The sequence below is a fragment of the Helicoverpa zea genome, chromosome 16, assembly GCF_022581195.2.
Source record: "Helicoverpa zea isolate HzStark_Cry1AcR chromosome 16, ilHelZeax1.1, whole genome shotgun sequence".
NCBI lineage: Eukaryota > Metazoa > Arthropoda > Insecta > Lepidoptera > Noctuidae > Helicoverpa > Helicoverpa zea.
Genome location: NC_061467.1, coordinates 2,186,095 through 2,208,137, shown reverse-complemented (window position 1 = coordinate 2,208,137; position 22,043 = coordinate 2,186,095). Strand labels below are relative to the sequence as shown.

The 22,043-nt window shown below is 37.5% G+C and overlaps 2 protein-coding genes across 3 annotated transcripts in view; one reads left to right on the top strand and one right to left on the bottom strand.

The window, feature by feature from the left end:
* Positions 1-373: 373 nt before the first annotated feature.
* LOC124637829 (ubiquitin-like modifier-activating enzyme 1) lies at positions 374-12,078 on the bottom strand. Its single transcript, XM_047174521.1, has 8 exons — positions 11,028-12,078; positions 9,650-10,048; positions 9,287-9,545; positions 4,729-4,904; positions 4,220-4,441; positions 2,166-2,417; positions 1,662-1,967; positions 374-1,525 (listed from the first exon to the last, which is right to left on the bottom strand). The coding sequence occupies exons 1-8, from the start codon at positions 11,760-11,762 to the stop codon at positions 752-754; spliced, it is 3,123 nt and encodes a 1,040-aa protein (XP_047030477.1). The 5' UTR covers positions 11,763-12,078; the 3' UTR covers positions 374-751.
* Positions 12,079-12,583: 505 nt separating this feature from the next.
* Positions 12,584-22,043, top strand: part of LOC124637302 (protein real-time) — a 69,659-nt gene continuing 60,199 nt past the window's right edge. For both annotated transcript variants that reach the window (XR_006985216.1, XM_047173662.1), the window contains exon 1: positions 12,584-12,863. Coding sequence is in view for 1 of the 2 variants with exons in the window: in XM_047173662.1 (XP_047029618.1) it covers positions 12,801-12,863 (63 nt within the window). In the remaining variant the exon portion in view is untranslated. The remainder of the gene's footprint in view (positions 12,864-22,043) is intronic.

Genomic DNA, 22,043 nt, shown 5'->3' with positions numbered 1-22,043 from the left:
ATTGTATTTACGTTGCAAAAGACATGATTAGTGCAACATTATATAATTTTAATTAAAAAAGACATAAGTATCATAAGAACCGAAAAAATTGTAGTCTTATATGTTTCATTGGTATGTATGACAAGTATTTCCAAAGATGTTTTCCGACAGTGAGATTATTGTACTGTATTTTCGTGCATATTTTTTACGCAATAAAAATGCAAAAACTTATCAGGTTTTTTTATTTATACCTAACATTGTTCGGAGTGCTCAGCTCCGGAATATCGGAAATACTGTACTTTGAGTTGCTTATCTATATACGTATGCCTTGTATGAATTTCGGTATATGACCTGGGTAGTTTGTCAATCGTTTCCAGAATAATAAAACAAAAAGAATGCTCAAATTTTATTTATTTCTTTCCATATACAGACCCATCTGATTTCAACTTTAAAAATATCCAATAAATTTGGTGTAAAAACTATTGTGGTATCACGAGACGAATAAAAAAGAATAAATGCTAGCGCGTTTGATGAGACGTGAGCAATCAATCAATTATAAACTACTATAAATATATGAATCAATAAGTAGACAAAAGCGTGTTCTGAAGCACAAAATAAAACGTCACACATGTAAACACTATCTGTACATCTCGTTTATCGTCCGACACGGCCCACTCGCGAGCGGCTGCGGCTCCCGATGTGAACGAACCATCTCCCAAGTGGTAACTATTATGCTGTAGACGTTCTCCTGTGCAGCGCGAGGGCGGCCCGCCTAGGGCAGCGTGTACTTCACGTAGGGCACCTCCACGTCGTCGCCGTCCGCGTTGTTGCAGCACAGCTCGAACACCAGCGCCTTCACGTGCGGCTCCAGCTTCTTCTTCGATACCTTCGTCACCACCTCCGACATGGGCAGGTTCAGCCGCTCCTGGCACTTGGCGGCCGGCATGAAGAACGAGTACAGCATGCACACTCCTTGCGACAACATCGTAATCTCCAGCTTGTGCTCGTTCTTGAAGTAATCTAGGAACTGTTGGAGAGTGATCTCGCCCTTCACTTCGAAGCGGTCCCAGAGGGTCCATTTCTTTTCGTAATACGAATTTGTTGGGGCAGCTATGGGTTCTGAGAATCCGAAGAAAGGAAGAGCTAGATTGACGAATCCGTTTTTGAATACGTCGAGGGTGTTGAAGCCTTGGGCGAGTTTGTAGAGCTCGAGGCAGACGAGGCCGGCGACGACGGAGGTGGTGGTGGCGATGGCCGGGATGATCTTGCCGGCGATGAGTTTGGAGCGATGTCGGTCGGCGGGCGGGATCTTGTAGTTAGCTGCGCGGAGGTTGGAGGCGGCTACGATGAAGTCCATGTGGAAGTTAGTGTCATCGTCCTTCTCGAACTCGAGGGGCGTGATCTTGAGGCTGCCGAGTTTGGCGGGCGAGGGCAGTTCTGCGATGATGTTCTTCACTCGGTCGTGGTCCATGTCGTCGTTGTTCTGCTGCAGTTGAGCGTCTGTCACTGCGATCTTGACACCGGATTTAGGGCTGAAATCTGGCACCTGGAAAAGTTACAAAAGTTAATTAATAAATTGTTCATTTTGACTAAAGTCAAAGCCAACTCACAAAAAATTCCAAAATGGCAGACAATTTCAGTATTTTTGTAATTATCAAAGTAAAATTAAATCAAATTCTCACCTGAATACTAGCAGCAACCTTTGCAATTCTCTCCCTATCAACGCAAGGCGCCATACCGTACACATGAGCCCTCAAGTTAGCGGCAGCCACCACATAGTCAAGATGCAGTTCATCCGAGGGGTCGAAGGTTAGGGGCGAGGGGCAGCGCTTGGGACCGGACCAGAACGGGGCTCCGCTAGTGGTCTGCTGGTCGGGCGGGAAGTTGTACAGGAGCTGTTTGATCTGGTTGGAGTACTGAGCCTCCCAGTGCAAGCGAGCCCAGGTGATGCAGTCGTCGAAGGTCAGAGGGCGCTCGTGGATCGCGTTCTGAAATGAAGGAAGATAGAAATGAGCGTGTAACAAGGTTTATGGCATGACCTTATACTGTCGCTTATTTGAAGATTCAGACACTATCACAACAGTTTTTTATTAAGTTGTGCATGGCTCAAATTGTACAAAATATCTGCATTGCACACGTAATTACCAATGATAATCTATCACAAACATAATCTTCATGTAACTTACCCTAACACTCTCAATAGCATCAAGGGGTTGGCTACCAGGCAGTTTCAGGGTCCTATCCAAGAAGTATGGATCTCTCAGATACTGGGCAGCATGCTCCGCAGCCTGACGGAACAGACCCTCGAACTCATCACGAGCCCACTGCAGGGTGTGCTCGATGGCATTCGGGAAGTTCTTCAGGGTGCAGATTGGGATGCTCTTTTCTGGGGGATCTTGGGAGGAGCTGTAGGATTCTGTCAGGAATGGGACTACAACCTGGAAGGAAATAAATAATATTAAGCATTTACTTTTACTGTCTGTGTCTGTCCACGACTTTTACGACGTTTACTGTCTGGTGGACAGACGACCTTGTGAAGGTCGCCGGAAGACGCTGGATGCAGGTCGCCTCCAACAGGTATCTGTGGAGATCTAAGGGGGAGGCCTATGTTCAGCAGTGGACGTCCTATGGCTGAGATGATGATGATGATGACGATGATTTACTTTTACAACTGCCAGGAAGGGCTATATTTTTGCATTGCTTCTTCGTCGTGTTTCTTATTCCCTCATTTGTATTTTTTGGTTTCGCCATATAACGGGTGTGTCGTACCTAATCACATTATACTTCGGCCGTTCAGAGAATGCGTTCCTGACACCTATCAGTTAGTCACGACTAGTGATGGGCACAACATAACACTGAGTTCGTTACCGTTCCTTCAAAATGAACCGCCGCATTATTTTAAGATTATTTTCGTTTTAAATTGGCGGAATCATTTGTTTTATATTTTAGTTATTTAAGTGGAAACCAAAAAAAGGTAATATTCATATAATAAAATTGTTTTATTTATTCTTTGTTACAAGTACATTGAATTGAATGTGCGAACAGAATATTAATCAGACTCCGATTTGCTTGAGGAGGTGGTGTCTTCATCATCATCTTCGCCTACATGTATAATTATATTATTATCAATAACAGAATCAATCCTGATATCTCGGTCTAACAAAAGCCGGGTAATCAAATAAAAACAGATCGAAAACACTTGAAAAACGTGGTCTATGCGCACGAAACGACAACGGACGACTGTTTTAGCGTCACAAAATGGCGGCCCATAACGCCATTTGGGGTTACCATTTTTAATCTAAGTATAAAAATGCGGTTTGGTCATAGTTTTATTTTTATATTTCATAAAAGTTATAATTAAGTCTTATAGTCCATTATTTTCCAATTCTTAAAAAGAAAATCAAAACGTATTATTTTATATTATAACTGTATAAGAACAGATTACGATACTTGCCTGTTATTTTTAGCACAGCACTACAAAATATAAACCGCTGACATAACCTTGTAATAGCGCAGTATAGATTTAGAAAAATATTGTTTACCAAGTTAGTTGACACTCAGTTTGGCACAAAATTATAACATTCATTGATTATTGATATAATAATGTTGTTTTAATGCTCCTCAATTGTTAAAACGGTAAACAACCAGCAAAAATATTTTTATCGTAACTGCAACGCCATTGCAAAGTTACGTCGTCAGTTCAATCGCGACGTGTCAGGAACGCATTCTCTGAATGGCCGAACTATAAATCCTATCACATATACTTTATGATATTCTATCGCGAATTGTAAAAAAAATAACCTAATCCATTCAGTGGTTTAGCCACCACAGGAGTCATTTTTCGTTTTCATAATTTACAACATCATGTGTAAAGCAGAGATAAAGTTAGGAGTATCGAATGTTTTGATCAGTTGACATCTGTCAGTTTTCAAGGGAGAATTTCAGTTGTTTGTAAAGACTGACATGTATATGGTGTTCTTATTTTCGCACATTTTTATTCTATTTACTTTGTTCGAAAAATTCATTTTTTTATTTATGTTTATTTTTATTTTTCCTTTGTGTTAATCGACATATATTAACCAGTATACTAACGCATTTCATTTAATGTGATTATGAACGACACACCCGATATATTTCATAGAGAATGAAGCACTATTCATACACAAGTTGATAGCAATTAGATAGCTACTATATAAAAGTTACTTTTAATTATACTTTATGGACAAGTAACCCAACTGACCTGTGTATTACCCTTAGTACCAAGAGTACCGCTTTCCAGCAGCGGCTTCCTGTAATACACGCAGCGCCTGTCCATATAAATGCGAGCGTCCACGTTGTCCAGTGCGTTGGCCACGCCGTCCAGGGCTTCGAAGAACGCATCATCGTAGACAGATTCAGTCTCGGGGCACACGCGATTCTCTTGGGCTACCACGTTAATGTCGGGGTTCATGCGCTTGATCACCTGAAAAGGGAGAATAGTTTTAGACAATATTCTCGAAAGTGTATAAACATAGGTCTCTGTAAGACCTTGGGGTTTGGTCGCTGAGGAAACTTTTGAAACAAAGTGAGCTGATATATCAACATGTTATTCTCATATTCCCTGCATATATGTAGGTATTTCAGATTTAAAGAATCACTTCTTATAGGAAGGTCAGCTGTGTTGAAAACGGCCCTGTACGACACAAATAATGAAAATAGGGACTTTTTAGGTAAGACAAGAAACTGGTTGCTAAATTGCCAAAAACTTACCCTAGCAGCAGTGCTGGACTTGGGCTTCTGGACATCATAAGGTCTGAAGAGGAACTGGCGGTTGAGATTGGACTTCTCAATGAGATCCATGTCGGTGACGGTGATCTGACCGCCGCCTGCGCCCACGCCGATCATTGCGAAGTTCTTCAGCAGCTCGCAGCCGATGGCGCCAGCGCCTATAGGTACGATACGTATGGTTATATTCCAATTGGTGGAACGGATTTATTTGTTACATCTTTAGAACTCTTAAAAAAAAACCTAGATGTTATTGTACACAAAAACCTTCCCCTTCAATCATTCCATCTATTAAAAAAGACCGCATCAAAGTTCTTCGCGTAGTTTTAAACATACATAGGGATATAGGGCCAGAGAAAGCGACTTTGTTTTATACTACGTGTTGACAACGCATACGCGCGTCGATTTACACAAAGCAATGGTGTATCACACATCAACCGATAGAAAAGCCATATGTATTTGTGCCGAAAATATAAGATGCTTTAACAAATTGATATCCTCATGGACTGATGGTCCTAGCAATTTAGAGACCCATTAATTATTTCTGATGAAAAACATTCTTAATTACGCGTGTTATGCGAAACATCTTGTTTTGCGGACGCTCAAGGGCGGCAATGACCATTTTATTACAGTTACAACTTCGCATTAACATATTCAATGGCATTCAAAAGATAGCTGTCTATAACTTCGTTTATTTTCGAAACAATTAATTTCTAAGACATTATCTACGCTTTGTATTTCCTAAGATAACGCGCTATCAGAATAATATGCAAATTATATAAATAGCTTCGGTAAGGAAACGTTTTGTTTAATTAAGGATAAGCATAGGTAAAAAATATTTTATCGGACATAATAAAAGCTTGAGATGAAGTCTTAACACGACGTATCTAGGCGTATACAGCTCAAAGCATTACATAAAGTTTAAGTTGCACAGAAAACAGATGACATAATAGAAGGAGTAAATTAGTTTCTGGAATCGATTGGCACGACCTCGATAGCTCGGAAGCTTTAATCAATAAAACAGGTATTAAGTCCATGCCTACGCTTCACAATACTACATAATATACCTACGACCGAGCAATTACTCGGATAACGATCTTTACTTGACACGTGTGCCATGTTCTGTGAGCTTTTACTATTGTTTTATTAAGACCGCACCGCGGATTTTTTGATTTTAGATAGCTCCGCCCACTACACTTCCGCGTCTATCGCGTCGCGCAAGCTATACTCTTCACTCAATGTGTAAAATTTGAATTTCGCGCCAATCGCACACGCCGAGGTCAGCGCGGGGTCAGGAGAACCGAACAGGGAAGATAGGGAGCCGCAACTTACCTAAGTTTTTTATTTTTTGATCGGATTTTTTTTTGTTGTACTTACAAAAAATATTTGTAATGAAAACTTTTTATGAAGAGTAATATGATAATTTGGACGCGTATGGTTGTGTGTATGTATGTGTGGTGTGTCGTGTATGTGTGTTTGTATATGCAGAACGGATGAATCGATATGTATTTAGGTTTTTTTGTTTGAAATGAAATTCAAATCGGGAGTGTTCCTAGCTTTATTTGGTGAATATCGGCCCAAGATGGCCGCCGCCACAAAATGGCGAATAACATATTTTTTTTACAATTCCTTCAGTATGGATATCAAATGAAAGGGCTTGATTAGTATGTAGAATCATGTATAATATTATTTAAAGTCCAAGATAGCCACCGCCAGAAAATGCTGAATTGCATTGTTTTTTTATAGCTCTCTCAATATGGGTATAAAATGAAAGCGTTTGACCAGTGTTAAATAATTTATACTAATGTTATAAAGAGGGAAGATTTGATTGTTTGTTTCTGTGGATTGTATAAGCTCTGAAACTGCTTAACTGATTTGATTTGCTTTCACAATTAGAGATTTACACTATCCCCAGTGAATGTAGGCCATATTTTATCCGGGCACAGGAAGAAGTTCCCCGGGAATGCGGCTAAAATCGCGTTAAACAGCTAGTAAAAATTAAGTGGTTAAGGAATAAAAGCGTCGTAGATCTTGTGTGTTATGTATGCTATAAATGTATGTAGTGAAGCTGTAAGGTATCAAAGAAGTAATGAAGCTAAGTAATTCATTTTTAAACATATTTATTAAAACTGAAATATAAATAATAATATAATGTAAAAAAAAAGAATTTATAGTATAACACGGTCTCCATAGATTTTTTGTTCTCAGAGTGCTTATAGTAAGTTCAACTCAGTCTTGCGCGCAGTTATGTGTGGGTAACCCTTGTACATATACAGTGACTTTGTGTGCGTGACAAGAGGTACAGTCGGGTACAAATACAGTTATTTAGGGGTTACGGCTGTTTAAGGAAAAACAGTTATTACGTAATTTAATGTTTATTTATCTGTGTAAATATCTATTGAAATTATTAAGTTCGTTTTTGATTTGTTTAATACCCAATAAAAATATTTATTTATTTATAATGATTCTGAATCGCTACTTGAAAAATCAAGTCCACACTTTTATTTATTGTCCTCGTACCCCGAGCTAGAAAATATGTAAGGAGTATTTAATTCATCTTAGATATTTCACCTCATTTATTTCTTAGATACTGTCAATGTCAATTTGAAAAAACTTATGAGAAAATAATGAAAAACTGTAAGATGTAATAATAAAAAGCTTTGGATGTTGTTTCATTTTTTGAAACGCTACCTGACTCCTTAAACATTTTCTTCGTGAACAACTAGACATTTTTGTAAACGACTGTACCGATAACAAAAAGCGATAAGAACACGTCATGCTCGGACGACGTCACTGTCACACGAGCGAAAGTTGTATATTTACAAGCCGACGCACACATAGGGCCGCGCGCAAATCTGAGTTATCGTCACAAATTATTATACCTACGGCCGGAGCGACAACATGCGCAGGTCCGACCTCGACGAGGGCTATCGCCGGACTGGCTCGTCTCCGTACACATTGTGTATCAATCGCTAGAGCACGGACATAAGGTTCAGAATTGCGTAGCGTCTATCATGATCGCTGCCGCTCAAAAAATCCAATATCTTAAAACTTTAATTAAAAATGTTTGGTAATAGTTATGGAAAAATGACTTTGACAGAACGTTAATATTGATGTTAAGAATATATTAGAGTAATTTTGAAACATAAAGATAGTGTAACTTCCTTGTAATTTCAAAAATAGTACTTTTTTAGACGTGTTTTCGGAATTAATTATGATCGAGTAAAATTATCAGTATCGTGTTTTCGTTCTGGCAGAATCTAGATAAAGATATCAATTTACCTATATCAAAATTTCAGATCCATTGGTAAGCGGGTAGTCCTATAATTTGGCATGGCAAACGGCTATCAAAATCACGGTGGCGTCTTAATGTTAATGTCTAGTTGTTTTCCCGAGGTTTCGGATAAAATATAGATTAAGACAAAATATGGAATTAGATTCGAAGCCTTTAGGGTACCTACAAATAAACAAGAAAAAAACATGTTTATTATTTTAGTGTATAAGTACCTTCAGGGTAAGAAAACTCGTTATATTTGTTGAATATTTTACTACAGTTAATTACGTTAATGTTGTGTGAATTACGTTACCTAAGCAAGTCGTTGAGGTCACAAAAACAGACACTTGTTACGAAAAAATAGGAACTTGAAACACCAAAATTTCGAGTTCATTTTAACAGTTTTATACATTTTAGTTTCTGCAGTGTTCCTTACTACACATTTGTAGTCTATAATTAACGAAGTTTTTTTTTTTAATAAAGCAGGAAATACACGCATCGCTACAAGATAATGAGTCAGGCACCCAGTAACCAAGTTAGAAAAATACCTTAGTCATTTAAGTGAACAAAGAGTTACAAGTAGTAGTTTCCTGTATTTATAGAAAATAATTTGTAATAACTAGGTATAAAATGGTAAAAATAATCTAACAGTATTAAGTTTCTTTCTTAATTGATAATGAGGATGCATAAGATTCTCTTGTATTCCATATTGGACCTAGGTCAAATCAAACCAGTAGTAGGTCCTGAGGTTAGTCCTTTCAAAAAAACAAATTCTTCATCTTCACTAATATATAGATCTGTAGCCCTGCTGGAAGTACGCGTCTAATTATTTTATTTATCCGATAAACGTGGCAATCAACTGTTAGTACGTTTGTCAAGGGCGCCCTAACCGCCGATACAAGGAAAAACAGCAACTAATGGTACCCTCAAGGTACCTTTGTGAAGTTCCTCATGTTTATACACGTTGTTTTGATAAGAAACGATAGCAAAACAGACAGATAGTGACAGTAAAACGGTCTATAACATTTAAGAGGTTAACGAACTTTTGACGTAAGATAATTAATTCGAAACAATGGAATTTAGTTTTAGTTTGTAATGGCACATACCCATTGTCTCCATTATTTGTGTTGACATGAATCACACTAGTGGACAGTGATACATTTCTAATAAATAATTCTCAATCTCCCAATACAACATAAATAAAATGCAAAGAAGCTTATTCTTAGAATTACCCTTTTCGATCTTAAAATCTAGATAGACAGTACTCACCAACAATGAAATACTTGAGGTCACCCAGCTTCTTCTGGAAGTGTTTGCCGAACACAGCCACCTGGCCATCATATCTTGACCCAACAGGCTTGCAGTTCTCTTCATTGAGAAGAGAAGTGTCCTTGGGTAAGCACTCAACGGCATCCAGGTAGAGCCACTGCATAATGGGGTGGAACTTGCCGGAGCAGGCCTTCATTACTTCTTGGGCTACAACACCACCGATAGCAGCGTTCATGGGGTTCAGGTCACCCGCAGCCACCTAGGAGATGAAGATAGTAATTATTTCAATTAAACTTTTGCATTTATATAATTAGTAAGATAGATCCAAACTTATGTACACAACGAGCTATGTAGTATACCAACCTTGCAGAAGGTATTAAGCAGCTCAGAGTTGAGTTCCATATCTCCATTCTTGAAGACATCAATGTTCTCAACGTAGTCCATGAACTTGGACACGTCGGTATCACTCCACGGCTTTGGCAGACGACCTTCAGCCTCCTCAAACTTGTAGAGGGCAGCAAACGCAACATGCAACTGTTGAGGGTAGTCGAACTTGCCAAAATCGGCAATCAGGAACTCAGGGTTGGCAAAAGATTCCTTCAGAGGCTTGAAGTGGATTTTCTTGGGCATTTTCACTTGTGTGACGATACCACCTCGGACATATTTGGAGCAGTTGGTTGTGTCACCAATGCTGAAGGTGTAGGGGCCAAGTACTTTAATCTTACGTGGCTCACAGCCGTTCAGTTCAGTCATGCCTTGGACCTGTGGATGTAAAGAATAAATCCTATAGCAACTTATTATAAGGATGTGTATTAATGTGAGTTTACATCAATGCTTCCTAGGTCATTGATCTGCTAATGTTGAGCTAATCTAAGAAAACTGAATCATCAAAGCAAGTGTCATGGTCAAAACGTTAAGGTCATTCAACTCATCTTCAAAACAAATTCACAAAAAAAAACTCAGTATTGTCTTCTCATTAAGTATCTAATTGAGGTTCTTTAAATTAGTCTCAAATACAGCAGTATGTCTGTACTGCTAGAATAATAAAAGAAGTATGGCACTATAAACTCTTTTTTTCCATTGCCTTTACCTACAGAAGTTTTAATTACTTTGCATGCAGTCTATATTAGCATTGTCCATGGAATGGCTGGCATTTCAAGAACAACTGCATATTGCAGTATGTATGCAGATGCAACAAGAAACTTTATCTTTGTTATATCCATTGTAACTTGTTATGATACCATGATAATTACATGTTATAGTAATGAGGATTTCATGAGGCTAAGAAAAGATGTTCACATTGAAAAAGTCACAGTATAACTAAATAAATACTCTTAATTATACAAGCTGTTAATATGTTTCTATGATAAAGAAAAGATTTGTGTTCATAATCCACATGGAAAACTGAATGAAAATGTGTTCATCAACATTTATAAACCTGGCAGCATAATGTTGACAATATGTATAAACACGAGTTTCTGGCAGAAATTCAAAATATTTGCTCTTAATTATATTATAGGTCATGGATAAGTGATAGCCACCATGGTGATAACATCATAACACTGACACTGAAATATTCTCAGCTTATAAATACACACAAACTATAATGATGACTAAGTTCGTTAAGAATTCTCAACAAGTGACAAATTCTTCCATCTTAGAGCCTAATGAAAATTAATGGCCAGATAAAACCATACTCTAATAATTATTCCACAAAATTGTGTAATGAAATAATACAAACCTCACTAAAAGTGACATAGTCACCATCTTCTAAGCCGTGACGGGTGTCATCAAGACAGGTGACCACTGCTTCATACTCATGTGTGATGTCAGCGATCATGGCTGACACCGGGTTCTCCCCGGTCACATCAACCACTGTGAACTCAGGTCCAAAGTCACAGAACACCCTGGAGAACAGGCCTCGAGTGTCTGCTATAATAAGAGCTATGTCGTTGGCGTGAGTAATGGCTGCTACACGCTCCTGCTCCACCCACGAAGCACCAGTGAGCACCACCACGCGGAACTTACGCAGGAACTCTTCAGTGAGGGGGCCCGTGTAAGCAGTAGTAGGCACATAATGGTTCAGCTCCGCCAGCTGTTCGCATGACGCCAGAGCCCTGTTCTGCCCGATTGACTTTTCGGACAGATAAAATTGCGACGACAAATCAGCAATCGTGCATATCCGCTCGTCATGAAGAGTTACCGACTTCACTCCGCCGAGGATCACGTTTTTCGCTACCTCTAATCCGAGACCCCCGAGTCCCGAAATAAGCACATCCGAGCTGGCCATCCGCCGCATGGCATCGTGGCCCAGCACATATAGCTGCCGCGAGTACAAACTCTCGTCAATCTCATCTTCCACGCGCGTCCCATTGTTCGCCATTGCCGAGTTGTTGGAACGTGATTCTCCTGTATTTAGTTTCCGCTTTTTCGCCGGGGGGTCAACGGAATTATCGGCGACTTCAGCACTAGACATCGGGCACGAACGCGCACAATTTTGCCAGAATTTTGCTTTGCTTTTTAAATTCAGAAGAAATAATCTTCAAATAATAGAAAGCGACATTCGCGCTTCGTCAAGGCCCGCTTACTCACTGTCTTGAAGTTAGTTGCGAAATACGTGGAAAATGACCTGCGGAAATGATATTTTGTTTGGTTATTTTTCTGATAGTTCGATAAAAATAGAGATTCTAATGAACTTAATTCGTCACTGATAATTTATCTTTCAAGTTTACTAATTTAGAACCGGACTATCTCTGAGCGGCAAGTTATAATATGGAACTTAAAAGTTCTCTTTGCGATTGCAAATTTGTATTTTTTCAGATGTAGCAACTTTGATCTGCTTACCATAAGCTGCGATTCAAATCTGAAACTTTTTAAAAAATCTATTTCTAGAAACTACTATTCTGCTCTTTCTTTTTTAGTTTTGCATCTTCTTTTCTATGTTTAACCATGGTTTAACCACAATATGATTTCAAGAGATACAAAAAAAGACAATTTGAAAATTTTTGTTCTCCAAATAAAGGAATACCCGACATGGACATAAATGTGAAAAAAATAAGTTATGTCGTGATCAATCGATAATAAAATGCATTGTATTCCGATGCCAAGATGTACAGATATTTGAATACTTAAATGACACATATATAACTAAATATCATAAATAAGCTTCATATTTTGTAAAAAGCATCAAGCATCGACGACGTATCCGAAACGCTTTTTGGTTTATTTTTCACATTATTTAGCACTTGCAACACAAAAGTTGTCAAGTGTCAATCAATCTGACAAGCACCTAACTTCAGAGCAAACATTCCATTTTGTTTCAATCCGTGGATTTTATTTCAAGTTCACGACACGGTGTAATTCTGACTCGACGCACGAATATATTGTTGTCGTACCGATCGCGAGTGAAAGGAGTTCGAGCAGCATGACTACTGTGTGAAACTGTTGATATTGAAAAGATTGTGAAGTCCTTGTATTCTTTTATTTTGATACGTGTGTTTATAAGTTGTGAAAAATGGTTCAGGAGTTTGTGGCTCCAACGAGGGTACATAAGTATCCCTTCGAGATGGTGATGGCCGTGAGTATTTATCACTTATTTAGTAACTATATGATAATTGTATGAATTATAATTGCAATAGTTGGTAGCTGGAAGGTCAGGCTGCACATAAATTATGAAAACTTTCCTTCAATGGTTCACAATAGTGTTTGGTCAGCAAGGTTTGTCAATCGAGTGAGTGCTGAGTTTTGCAATGTTCACCTCCAAAATGTTTGCTTACACTTAAGACTGACTTTATTTTAAGAATTGGTAAAACTTGACTGAATGTAGGTAAATTAATAAATACGATAATGATCTTTGTTTGTTGACTTGTTTTCCAATTAGAATTTTAAAATTATTCTCCAGTATTGTTTGCAAATCCTTTTAGAATAAGATTATGTGTTTTACTCTGAAATAAATTAAGATAAAAGTAGTGTTAAATAATTATTCTTCAAATAATTAGAAACCACAGAAGTCAAGGCATATCCTTGTGTGACAAGGAAAAATCTGTTCAGTAACCAATAATAATTATTATTGGTACCTACACCTCTGCTTAATATTATAATCAATATTCATATGCATTAGATTCAAGTTCATCATGTAAACTGCTTATAAAACAACTCTTGTAAGAATTACTAATTTTATATTATTTTTAATAGAAGAATGAGGTTTTATTTATGCCATAATTACTCTATGGTCTACTTATTTACTCTGCTGTGACATTATTTAACTCATACTTGACAATGTAAAATGAGGCCTACTACTGGGCCATTAAATCTTTGGTTTTTAGAGAAATTAATTAGATTTAAATGTGTTTTCACAAACTTCTTTTTGTTTTAATCTTGACTATAAAATATTCCTAAGATTAAAGTTGTTATAATACTGCTGTAAATAAGTTTATCAGCAACGGTTTTTGTATCATTGAACTACCTACTTCCTAGGTATCTTGTGTTTATATTTTCTTTGACTACCGTCCTGATTATTATTTCAAACAGATTGTTAAAAGCAAACAAATAATACTTCTATTCTAAGATTTCTAGATTAAATATTAATATCAAAATATAAAATCTAATCTCATTCTTAAATCTAATAAGATCTTATCGCTGAATACGTTCAGGCATGCATTTAAATCAGGTTCGATAAACTAGCTACATAGTAAAAAGAGAAGCTTAGAAACTAGAAGATCACAAAGATAATTTATTAACAACAGAATTCTATGCTAATAAACCTACTTAATTCAACATACATTGATTATTACTCCACTGGTTATTTTTGCAAGTAAAGAAGTATTACATTATAGCTGTGGTATTTCAAGCAGACATGAAAAAAGTAAATAGCATATTGACTATGCACATCACATCTGTTATCTGGGAATCTGTAGTCAATTGCCCAAATTCCTTAGGATGACATTCATATTCTGAATACTAAACAAATGGATGTATCTCAAGGGTTGTGCGACCCATGGCCCGAGGGAATTCCCATGAACAACCGTTCCCAATATTCTATCTACTGTTGTTGTGCTTACCAGAGATACAATTATGGCTACACTTGTAGGAGCCTGATGTAAGAAAAAAAGAGAATTTGGGAATTACTGTAAAAATCTGCATATAAAATAATAGGATGTTCCATCATGCATCATCATCCTCCGAGCCTTTTCCCAATCATGTTGGGGTCGGCTTCCAGTCTAACCGGATTCAGTTGAGTACCAGTGCTTTACAGGAAGCGACTGCCTATCTGACCTCCTCAACCCAGTTACCCGGGCAACCCGATACCCCTTGGTTAGAATGGTGTCAGACTTACTGGCTTCTGACTACCCGTAACGACTGCCAAAGATGTTCAATGAGAGCCGGGACCTACAGTTTAACGTGCCATCCAAAACACAGCCAATGGTGTCTAAGATATACTTAGAAAGTACGTACAAACTTAGAAAAGTTGCATTGGTACTTGCCAGACCTGGGATCGAACCCGCGCCCTCATACTCGAGAGGTTGGTCCTTTACCCACTAGGCCACCACGACTTTCCATTTCATTTTCCGTTTCACTTTCCGTTCCATCATGCATGTCCTTAACATATTTATATTCTTTCTTCAGTACTACTACTACAGACTTAGGTAGGTTCGTCTGCTATATCAATACTAAAGATCGTTTAACCGTGAACAGTAACAATACTAGCCTGCATGGTCGCCGCCGCCATTATCCGCGCTCTTTTCACTCTGCATGCCCAGAATGCTAAACGCAAAGAATGATACCGTTACTCACTGTCACACGATACGTTTGCCAGCGTTATCAATACACGTGAGGTTTTATCATAATATTATGAAGTTCATTTGTTTGGCTGATAAGGGCTTTTAGTGGGACAGGTGTTTTTTACCTTGGTTTAGATTAGTTCATTCTGTGGTGGTGTGTTAACCATAGAGCAAGGTCATCTGGATGATATTTTACCCCTAACCAGCCGATATTTACATAGAAAAGAGAACCTAGGTATGTGTGAAAAAAACTCCAAAGTCGTGTCTGCAATGCGCAATAAACAATTAGCCAATAGCTTTAAATTGTTATTTGCATCCAAAATATTGCATTAATTTCACGCTATAACCAATCCGTAATGATGTTACCAATTATTGTATTGTGTAAACATAATTGTTTGCACTTTCGAAATGCGGTTTCAATTGGGGAATATACTAATTTATTTAGTAATTATCGGATGGATGCCTGTATCATTCATCATCAACTTTGTTTACTTTATCCCATTTTTTGTCGATTAAAAAAAAAAATCGGTTTCGGCGTCCTTTCCAAACGGTGTCAGACTACACGAATGATATAACCTTCAGTAGATATTTATCTTTATCGCCCTCTAATCTGTGTTTACGAGTCCTTAATTACCACTCAACGATAGCGGTGGATAGCAGTTCCGAAGCGATCGATATTGGGTAGGTCCTTATGTTTCGACACTTCATTAAGTACCTACCTAATATAAAATGGCTTCTTAGACACGAAAGGCTAGCGTTTTTTCCCATATCAGGTTGCAGTTATTGTCATTAAGAAAAGATCTAAGTCGGTAAGTATAATAAATGATTGGGTTCTTCTTGCTCACAAAGCAACTGAAATGTCTCGTGATCTGGTTCGCAAAGACGGTAAACAGTGCAGAATGAATATAAAATTTATTACCCATAACACGAAGAATTTGCGGATACAGTTAATCAAAATAATTAGGCCTACGTCCGCTTTCATTGTTGGCGCAATTTTGATTACTATGCCAAAGAGGGCGAGCCCAGTTTCTATGTTCACCAGTTTCGAAGCATTAAAAAAAAACTTTTTACAAAAAAATAAAACCGACTCCCAAAAACACTGAAAAGCAAAAAAAAACTATTCTTAGGTGCATCGGCCTAGAAGTCGGTGTCTAATGGATGTAACTAAGTTTATAACGCCACCGACTTCTAGGCCGATGCACCTAATAATAGTTTTTTTTTGCTTTTCAGTGTTTTTGGGAGTCGGTTTTATTTTTTTGTAAAAAGTTTTTTATTTTTAGCTTTTCAGTGACAAGCATAGTTGTCACTATCCGCATGTCATATCCGCAGTGGAAAGTTCTCATCAATACGAACAATATAAGCCCAAGCACGAGGTAGTTTACATATTCAATTGTCGAGTTCCCTCGACCTTCGCTGGTCTCCATCATCAGGTCAGCTTCAAACCTTCACTGTTGCAAAGGTCTCGTCAATACGAACAAAATAAGCCCAAACACGAGGTAGTTTTTTACACATTCATTGTTCAAGTTCCCTCGACCTTCTCTGGTCTTCATCATCAAGTCAGCTCCAAGCCTTCACCATTGCATAGTGTTATCAGACGTGCGCCTTAGTGTCAAGTTTTTACCCTACGTATGCCTACGATTTTCGAAAGTTGCCCTCGATTTCTCAGGGTTTCCATCATCAGATCCTGACCTGGTGACTATCGGACCACCTGGGAGGTAAACCCTATCAAACAAAAAAAAAATTTTGCAAATCGGTCGAGGCGTCTCTGAGTAATCGGTGAACATACATAAAAAATAAAAAAAAAAAAAAAGATCCCGACGAATTGAGAACCTCCTCCTTTTTGGGAAGTCGGTTAAAAATACAAAAGTAAGCAAACATTTCTTAATTAACTACAAACAAACCACTAATCCGTTTATGAGGCTCCAATTTCTCGTAAGCTGGTCTTAAAATGGCGCACAAAGCTGTTTGGATACAACTCGTAACAATGCTAAATGATTTCACACTGTTATTCAGAAGCGCTAAACGCAGACACGTGTGGATCCTCGTGATCTTGTATCGTATGCGATAAATTTAGCGCCGTGGAATATTTCTTCTCTGAACTGTTTAGTTTTATAGAAAAAATAGCTGTTTTCCCGGATTCATTCGCGTCCTGAATGACACGGATTGCAATTTTAGAAAAATGTTGTTTACGCGAAAGCTGAACAGCTGTTTCCCTTCTTTTCTCATAGCCTTACCCAATAAATGTATTTTTACACAGTAAACACTGAAAGCATTATTCAAATCCCGAAGAAATATATAAACCAAACTCAAACCCTTCAGGTTATTTAGACTCGATAATCTTAGCGTGACCAAGACAAACGGAGGGACTTATACCGCATTTACGATATAAAACTATCACAAACTCTGTAAAAAAAGTTTTTTGTGTTGCTTAGGTCAAACAGGGAATTACCGTTACCTAAGGCAGAGTTCTCGCAATAGTGACTTTACACTTCGCGATGGCGGACAAGGATATCGGATAACTTTCCTGCATTCGGTACAATTTGCATGCAATTTGAAATAGGAGCTTGCAACACTAAACTTTTATGTTATACTTTTCGTAAGTTAATTTAATCGTCCAATTAGATGTCCCTCAGCTTCATCCGCGTCCCGAAGGAACTGCAAACAGACCAGATAAAGTACAGGCTACAGCGTTTGAAACTTCTAAATAAGAGAGCTTTCCGATGGTAAAAGAATCGGCAATATCAGTACCTTCGATAGATCCAGAGATTGTCACCTACAACGTTACAAACTCTCATGTCATGTTATCATGTTCCTGATTTGACTCTAGAACGTAGAGACTCCAAAATCAACAAATTATTTCATAGGTTTTGCGTTTTCGTACCATTGTCTATAGTGATATCTTTCTATCTTCCTTTGTTGCACAAAGACTAGTATAACTGCTTAACTTCTTAGCATACAACTATGTAATTCTAATAAATATTAATTTCTCACCTACTTGATAAACAGAATCATAATTCCTGAACTGTGATCTTCGGAAACAGATTATTATTTATTCATTAGCGATACGGGATTGGTCACGTTTTCGCAGTGAATGAGTAATATTGCAAGTTTGATTTTATCAGTATCAAGCACGTTTAATGCGATTCCATGTATTTAATTGATTGCGGTTACATCAGTACTTTATTCAATTTTGGCGTAAACTTGTTCATTCCTTGTAATGGTTTCATAAATCCTCCATAAATATTCATCGGCCTATGGTTCATTGTACTTTCATTTTGTTACAATTAATGAAAACTCCTGTTTGGTAGTAACGGAGGTCAATTTACATCTTATGCTTATTTGGAATCATTTGCTTTCCAAGGGGGTGGCATCATTATATTAACAAACAACAGTTTCTAACACAATGCACTAAAGTCTAATTTCAATCGGACCTTCGAAATTAGTGGGTTTCACTTGCCATGACCGATTGCTCGAGTTCATTTTATAATTAAGTACGTGGTAAAGGATTCTTGACTCTATTTCCTTAGCACGAAGGTGTGGTTTAGATTGACAGTTGGCTAGTTACGCTACGGTCGATGATCTGAATGGTTTGTCTAGCTGAGGTTTTCGGACGTAGAAATCGTGATTCATTCTTTTATTCTGGGTTGTAGGCTTGAAATGAACTTGCTATTGCAAAAATTATCCAGTGACTGTCTTAGTTTGTTAGCTTTGCTGTTGTTTTATTGTCGCCGAACGATGATCTACTTTTCTTCGTAGACGAAGCGTCTCTTTTCTTCTATTTGGGTCCTCGATCTATAGCATATAGAATACTTTCTTCATAAATGTTAGGAAGGGTCCATATTTGTTATCCAAATAATTTGGCACATTTATCGAACCCGCGACCTTAGGCCAATATAACATGTAACATGCATATTGTTTCAAGTGCGTCAATGACATTCAAATGAAGGTGAAGTTTCGTGTCATTGTTCTACTACGACATTTCACAATTATCTGACACGTTCTGATTATCTTTGGGGAAGAATACGTCTAGATTTCGAGACTATTGTTCTCATATCAGCAACTTGTCGTTCCGTTTTATTGTTGTAGTAAAGTTGTATTTAGATGCCGTGTCATTTGCTTCCATGTAATGTCGTGATCCTTTCTGCGTTTACTGGATTGGAGTCTATTTCTATGGATTACTTGCTATCTTCTTCTTCTCATTCTTCTTCATTCCATCAGGGTAATTTTGAGAGTCAATTGATACCAGCACAGTCCCTTTGACATTTCAATCCTATTCGATTCAAAGGATCTATTCATAGCCCAATCTTCGACATTAATTCCCAAGCTATTCATTCTTCGCACGCTACTGCCATTACATCCTCGTATGCATAGCCCTGCGTAGTATTAGCTATCTTGTCAATAGGATTTAGGACGTGACCATTCATAAATCTGTTTGTGTCACCATTATCAGCTGTGTCCGCAGGACGTTGGTAAATACCCATTAGGATAATGCATTTCTAATAAACAAGTGCAATGCTGTTTACTGGTTACTTGTTATTTCCTTCTAAATTGTATCGTTTGCAAGCTTTATAAGGCCCCAACTGCAAGTCGGTTATTAGTGGGCAAATATTTTGCATAACTACAAAAGAACAGTTAAAGTGAACTTAGTAAGCATTCTGGTAGTGAACGGTGCATTGAATGTGCATACCACAATATGGCCTTTTAAAAATATAAATATGATTAAAATCATCGTAGAAACAAATTAAGGAGCTACATAAAGACCAGTTTAATAATACAGGCGTATGAACTCATTTACATAACGAATAATAAGAGGCGTTTAATTCACGAAATGTTATTATTAGCAAGATTAAACTCATTTGCCCTCAAAACGTTATTGTGCCCGTAATACGTTATCCTAAATATCGGACAATGACATTCAAGTTGCAAGTTTTTTTCTACGTTATGTATTTATTTTATAAGAACAATGTTTGATAATATTACTGTACTTAGATAAGTCGTTAAATTGTATAAGAAAGGTAGTCAAACCTATTTGTCACATACATATTCTTAGATATCAGAAACTTTCTTAATAACACTTAAATATTTTCTTGTTTTGTCCTTACTTTTCGATGTTTCTGGTGTTCACGTAAAATCACCCATCAGGTTGAATTGAGACAATAATTCAGTACTTCAAGGTTTTCGGCGTTGGTTTATAACAACAGATCGTCTACCTAATTTTTGCTTACTAAGACCACATGTTGTGGAAATGTAAAACAATTACTGAAATATATTGTTGTTTAGAACTTATCTGTATACTAGCTGTCTAATTGGTGCAACATGAATCATCTTTAATTAGTAGCCAGTTTGTTATAACGTGTTTGTGAGATGTGCACGTCTCGCGACACGTGCAGTGTGGTAAATTACAAATTACTCACATGTTTTGCGGGTGCAACTGGGAAATGTACGAATACTCTTGATTACCGTTTTTCCGCTGTATGCACTTTGTCCTGAGGGACATAATTCATATCTCGAAGAATCCTCTTGACTGCTGGCAAGACAAAAGACAACTGCTTAAATGACAGGGTTGTAGCACCAGTGGTTTAGGCTTCACGTCAAGAAATCTGTACAAGTAATATAATAATGTTTCTTCTGTATAGATGAGGAGCTTTACACGAGGATCCTAGACTCGTGATCAGCTACTGCTAATACATATATCCATGGTATAGGTTTCTGCGGTTGCAGGTGTTTTTATTATATATTTCCTGGTATTATTTAGTTTTGCTCATGATATCGTTACTATGTGGTCAACTTGTTTATGTTGTGGAGCTGCTGTAAAAACCCAGATCGGTTTAATGCGACCGTACCTAACTCTAATTTTGTCCAGACTGATGTAATATTGTTGTGTTGTATTTCTCCTTCATGCATATCGTTACTTTTATATCGGATGCCTTTCTAATTTAAACATTTTAAATCTGCATTCATGAATTGAATATAAGGTTGTCTAAATACAAACACTGTGTCACAAAATCTAAGCAGATGCAAACTTCTGTTGTCCCTAAGCTCTAAGCCAGTGTGTATTTAGTGCCCCACTTAGCTGATGTTGTGGAGTAAGCATATTTAAGTGCTCCTAAGAGCCATCTGCGCCGCTGTCCAGCAAAGTGGCAGAGGTCATCATTAAGAAGATGGCCAATGACCTATCAACTAGTTTTATACTACAGGAAGATAAAGCTTGCGACAAATTGAATAAAAACATTCAACGCTTACCCGGAACCGAAAAAGGTTCTTTGGAGAGCAGTCATCGCTTTCCATTTTGTCAATGAAACACCTTGAAGATATGAATAAAATTTAAAATAAAATGCACGAATACATTTTGAACCAATCTTCCAAAGATGCTCGCAAAATTTCCAATATCCCCAACAGTTTCAATCTCATCATACTTCTCTCTACATATTTTCTAAACGGTAAACAGACTAGATAGAAAAATGTTTAGTTCTAAGTTTATAGACTGACAAACAAAAATAAAAGTCCTTGTTGACACAGAGAGTAGACGATATTGTCATCACACCAGCTGATAACAAGGACAGCCGTCATGCGGAAGAGATGGCCGATGACCTTATTCCAGAAATGCGTGTTTGTTTTGTTGTGTTTGCTGCCGTTTTTACTACATTATAACATTCCGCTGTCATTGGTAAAGTTGGAGAAGTACTATCAACAGATATTAATATTTAAACCCGCTCCAATGCAAAAGTTTGGAGAATGGTCTCACAGTTTTCAATAGCCGCTCATCTTTACTTCGTAAAATTGAAAGCAGAAGTTTTTGAGGAAAATTTTCTGGTTAAAAATAATCCCCTTGGTATAATTAAACGCCAATGTTATCAAATAACAATGCCTGCCGATGAAATATTTTACCTAAACAATTTCATTCAGTTTACACGTGTTTTAATTACATTTTAACGCGTTCCTTTATGTTTATTTCCATAATAATGGCTTTCACAGTG

What these genes read in the sequence shown, in the direction of transcription:
- LOC124637829 (XM_047174521.1), bottom strand. Translation starts at nt 11,762, where the DNA reads ATGTCTAGTGCTGAAGTCGCCGATAATTCCGTTGACCCCCCGGCGAAA. An exon ending in ACTATGTCACTTTTAGTGAG is followed by an intron (nt 10,049 to 11,027) that starts GTTTGTATTATT and finishes TTACATCCACAG; the next exon opens with GTCCAAGGCATGACTGAACT. An exon ending in AGGTTGCTGCTAGTATTCAG is followed by an intron (nt 1,526 to 1,661) that starts GTGAGAATTTGA and finishes TAACTTTTCCAG; the next exon opens with GTGCCAGATTTCAGCCCTAA.